The sequence below is a fragment of the Curcuma longa genome, unplaced genomic scaffold (genome assembly GCF_044706935.1).
Source record: "Curcuma longa cultivar G26 ecotype Majalengka, Jawa Barat unplaced genomic scaffold, ITB_CL_G26_1.1 contig_20079, whole genome shotgun sequence".
NCBI lineage: Eukaryota > Viridiplantae > Streptophyta > Magnoliopsida > Zingiberales > Zingiberaceae > Curcuma > Curcuma longa.
This window is the reverse complement of record NW_027431263.1, coordinates 1-5,071: the sequence shown is the minus strand read 5'-3', so window position 1 is coordinate 5,071 and position 5,071 is coordinate 1. Positions and strand designations below refer to the sequence as shown.

The window sequence follows — 5,071 nt, the reverse complement described above, 5'->3', positions numbered from 1 at the left end:
AAATTTCTAGCAAATGTAAGGAAGCTAATTGGCTTTCAAGGCAATGGAAAAAATAAATAAAGTGAGAATTTTTTTAAGATAAATACTAAATAGATGGAAGTAACTCTAAAATCGTAATTTAACAAATGTTATAGACCCCAAAGAAGGATATGAATTTAATTATAAAGCTTTCTATTAGTTTTCTCTCCACGGTTCCTAGCTCTACAATTAACCTCGGTTGTCCCAAATTAAAGCACTGCAATCTGCACACATGATTATTGCCTAATATAACCTTAAAACTTTTGTATTATTGCGAGCAAAGAAATTAAGTATGACAACCTTCCCTTCTCTTTCCTTCCGACCCTTCAAAAGTCCATTACGATATTAATATTATAGCCATGTAATCAAATTGTGATTAGCAATGGACGATGGATGATGTGGTGAGATCAGCATCTCCAGGCGGAGGCGGCGATGATAGGGCGGTCCTGCCACCCCAACAGCAAGCATCCCTTGTCCTCCGTCAGCCTGTACCCATCACAGGGGTACAGTCCCAGCAAGATCTTGCTCTGGTTCACCGCGTTCCCACTCAGCGCCACTCCCTTGAACCCCCTCCCCTCCATCATCCGCCGCCACCTCTCCAACCTTTCGTGCCGCACCACCCTCTCGCTCCCCTCACACGCCACGATGTTGCATATATCCGGTGCCAGCAGCAGCTGCTCCACCTTCGCCCGAGCCGCCGACTCTGCCGGGAACGTCGCGTCCAGCGAGTCGAAGATGGCCGAGTAGTAGTGTAGCGCCTCCAAAAAACGCCCCAGGAAGTAGGGCCCGTTGTGGCTCGCTTCCTGCTCCACCAACGTAAAAATCTTCGGCGCCTGGTCCCGGATCATGGCCAGCAGCGGACCGATGTGGCCCCCCGGCACCCGATGGAGCCGGTCCACCGAGTTCACCGCCAGCGCCTCGCCTACGCGGCGGTGGAGCATGCTGGGCCGAAGATCCTCCAGCTGCTCTACCGCGGCGGCGTGAAACTCGAATGGCACGCGGAGGGAGTGGGCGAGCTCGGCAAGATGGCGCCCGGTTTCGCGGACGGCCTCGGCCGGATGCCCCACGCCGGTGATGCGGAGAGCGGGAGCGCCGCCGGGGCGGGCGGCAAGGGCCTGCAGAAAGGCCGGCCACTGGTACCCCTGCAGGATGTCCAGGTCGATCACATGGACGCAGTCCTCTGACTCGAACGCCTCGAAGATGGCCTGGTTGGCGGTGAAGTGGGCGAACTTGATGTAGGGGCACGCCTGGTATATAATCTGATATATCTTTAACACTTCGACGGGGTGCGGTGGGATGACGGGTTTAATGCTCCGGCCGCCGAAGCCTGATGGTGATGGTAAGGAGGAGGAGGTTGGGGAGAGTCGGGCGGCTAGGGCGTCGGTGAAACAAGAGGCCACGCGCTGCATGGAGTCGCCGAGTGGCGAGACGACGCGCTTGAGGTGGTGGAGGTAACGCCGCCCGCTCACTAGGTCGTCCTTGGCGATCGCCTCCGCACACGCCAACAGAAGATGTACCAGTTGCAAGCCACTGTCGTGCTCCTACCATTTCAGCAAGATAAACTGGTTCAACAATTCAATAAAACAGGAGGAAGGAATAATCAAGTGACCTAACCTGTTCTTGCTCTGAAGAAACGATCGACGACGTAGTATCACCTACGATTCCATGATACAGAGCAGCCTCAACGGCAGCCGAAGTATTGGTATCAGAACTGATAGAACTTGTAGATCTTACAGAGTTCACAAATCCATGTCCCATCTCTGCTTTCGGCTGCGCTTCCTCGTACTGAGCATGCGCCACCGCTGCGCCGCCGCCATAATGCTGGTATGCCACATCCTCTTCCGCGCAGAAATTAATCCCTGCCGCCATCATCTGGTTGCCATATCTCGACTCCATCACGAAGCAATCAAGAAGGGACGGCAGTGCCGTGGCTGCTGGCGGTAACGCCGCCCCTGAGTAGGACGTCGCCTCCGACGAGAACTGATCGGAGGCGCACTTCACGCTCTGCATCTCGTACCCTTCCCTGCCATAGTCCTCAAGGTACGCGTCGATGGCCGGCAGCGCCAGGCTCTCCCCGTGGAGGAAATCCGTGACAGGGGAGGAGGATGGGAGGAGCATAAATGGAACAGTTGGAGACCTTCTGCAGTGGGCTCTGCGACTTCGAATTGTTGGAGTAATTGTAGTGTATGAGCGAGGGCGGCACCGCCTCAAGCCCGGTGGTTCTCCTAGGCGACAAGACCATGTACTCCCGCTTTGGGGAGGACATCATGTAGTCTCTTCGGGGAGAGGAGATCATGTAGTCCCTCTTGGGGGAGGAAATGATCATGAAGTCTCTGCGCGGTGAGCAGATCATGTAGTCCCGCCGCGGGGAGGAGATCATGAAGTCGGCGCTGAAGTCGAGGTGTTCGGCTAGCAAGGACTCGAGGAGGCCGCGGTCGGGGACTGCACCTCCACCTCGTTGTCAGCCTCGAATTTGAGCCCTTTGAGAGAGCACTCGTCCCTTTCCTCTGTTACGGTGGCAGTGAGCACGTTAGACTCCTCCGCAGAGGTCGTCGGCGACGGAGGCCGGACGGTGGCCTGCTTTGAGTTGGAGCCGTCGGTGGTGGTGGCGGTATTCGGGATCGCCAAGGTTGCGGAGGAGCGGTTGTTAACCATCTTTGTTATTTCTTACAGCTGATACTAAAATTTATAGAAGAAGAGGAGAAGGGGAAGAGAGAAGATGGGGAAAACGGAGGATGTTGTGAATTGGAGAAGTGGAGAGCTGTTGCCGTGGAATCTTAACATACAAAGAGACGTGGAGTCGATGCAAGGATATATATTATTTCTGGTCGATTTCAATTTAGACCCTGAATTTTTCGTGCCCTTCAAGAACATTAAAGGGGGTTTTTCAAGAACAATAACGCTCTGTTTGGGAGGAGGTGAGGGAAAGGGAGGAAAAGGTAAGGAAGGGGAAAAAAAAATTTATCTCTGTTTGGGATGGAGTGAGGTAAGGAGGGGAAGGGGAAAGTAGGGGAAGTGTTCCCCTTCCATGCTCATGAATAGACACAATTTCTTACACCCTAAATCGAAGTGTAAGGAAGGGGAAGCAAATATTACTCCCAAACATTCCAATTTTACCCATTAAACTGATCGGGGAAGAGGCCGCGATGGAGACGCCACCGAAGATGTTGGCCGCGATGGAGACGCCGACAAAGAGGGCCAAGCCATGCGCGAGCGCCACCAGAACGATAAAAGCAACGAGTATACCCAGGCGAAGAAAGAAAACAACGGAGAGCTCAAGATGCCTTACAGTCGCGAACTGATCAAAACAAAAGAAGAACAATCTTATCAGACTACAGATCCGCACCAAGAGACATTTGACAAGCAGTATCCCGAAAATCTCACGATATACAGAACAGGAGGATCAAATGCTCAGAAGCAAAATCCCAAAAAACAAAGGAGATAAGAAACAGTTGGGCAAAACCAGGCTACAAGCTACAGATCAAAGCAACAGATGCGATCATGAAGCAGAACAGATCACGCTCCGCCTCCATCACCGCCTCCATCTCCCATCGATCCCGACCGAGACAAGGCTCGGGAGAGGAAATCAATGTACAAAAGGGCGGTCCAAATTGGAACTAATACCGCAGGCAAAGACTCATAACAAGATCGACACAAACCTCATCATGCGCAAGTTCGAAATTGCGATCCAAGGACCAGCCTCCACCAAGTCATCAAACAAATCTCAGGCTTATCACTCGCAGAGAACTCACGTCAATGGCGTTGCTGGAGAGTTAACCGCAGACTCCTTCCCAATCTAGTTCGCGTCTCGAGCAGCAATTCTTCTGAGGAGAGAGAGGAAAGGAGAGAGCTTCAGGCGAGGGAGGAGAGAACCACTACGGCGATGGAAAGGCCTGGGGCGTGGAAATGGCAATGCCGAGATGTCGGGATGCGAGGCCGAGATGTCGAGGAAGAAGAGCAAGGAGCGGAAGTGAGAAAGGATATTTTTGACCTTTTATATTTTTAACTTTCAAATTCTTTCCTTTTAACTTTCCTTTCCTCCCAAACAAGGTTACTTTTCTTCTCCTCCCTTTTCTTCCCTTCCCCTCCCTTCTCCTTCCTTCCCCTTCCATTAATGAACCGTCCCTCACCCGATCCAAACAGAGCGTTAAGGGTTAGGTGGCTTCTAAAAAATCAGACAAATGTTAAACTAATCTAATCTATACACCTAAACAAACTCATATTAACTCACACATCTAAGCAAACTCCTAACACACACATCTAAATAAGCTTATATATTAATTTTAATTAAAATGATTATGTTGCATATACATTTTAAATATATCTAGACATGTGATTCATTGTAAAGAAAGGATATAATTTATCAGTCGATAAGTTTAGAGAACTATTAGAATCAGATAAATGAGCCCCGACATCAAGAAAAGGGTCCAAGTTGACACCAGAATCGTAAACACCTTACAATGTAGTTTAACCAAAGAGGAACTCAATCGAATCAGGTCGTTTAACAATGCTAGGATCTACGAGATAAATTGATCGAGCTCCATGAGAGAACTATTGACTCGATAGCTAAACGAAATTTGTATTTTAAAAAGCTTTTTAATTGTTAGATACATGGTGAGTACATGAGCCAACTACACACTAGGATCAAAGACATCCTGAAGGGCTCCACTAGATTAGGTAACAAATCAAAAATCGATACATAATAAGGTATGCATTAAAAGCTTTCCTCTAAAATTTTTTGTGTGCATTTATGATAGATGCATACAAAGTATCAGGGGATCTTTCTATTGTAAAGTAATACGAGTTATTTTATGAATTTGAGTTACATGAACAAGCTAATTTGAGTCAAATCGAGAAAGATATTGCATTAATTGCAGGTCAAACCAAGAGCTAGGAGACCAAGCCAAGATCTTGACTGGAATCGAAATCCGAAGACAAGCCAGATTTAGATGAAGACGATGAGTTGACATTAGAGATAATCAACTTGGTTCAAAAAATTGTTGGCGATCTATAGATATCCGTTCTGCGAATCGGATTCTATCCGCTCCGAAGA

At 49.1% G+C, this 5,071-nt stretch overlaps 1 protein-coding gene across 1 annotated transcript; it reads right to left on the bottom strand.

The window, feature by feature from the left end:
- Nucleotides 1–425: 425 nt before the first annotated feature.
- LOC141817316 (GRAS family protein RAM1-like) lies at nt 426–2,673 on the bottom strand. Its single transcript, XM_074704990.1, is given in 4 exon segments — nt 426–1,559; nt 1,633–2,121; nt 2,123–2,460; nt 2,463–2,673. Coding segments are annotated over 4 exon segments (2,172 nt in total).
- Nucleotides 2,674–5,071: the final 2,398 nt, after the last annotated feature.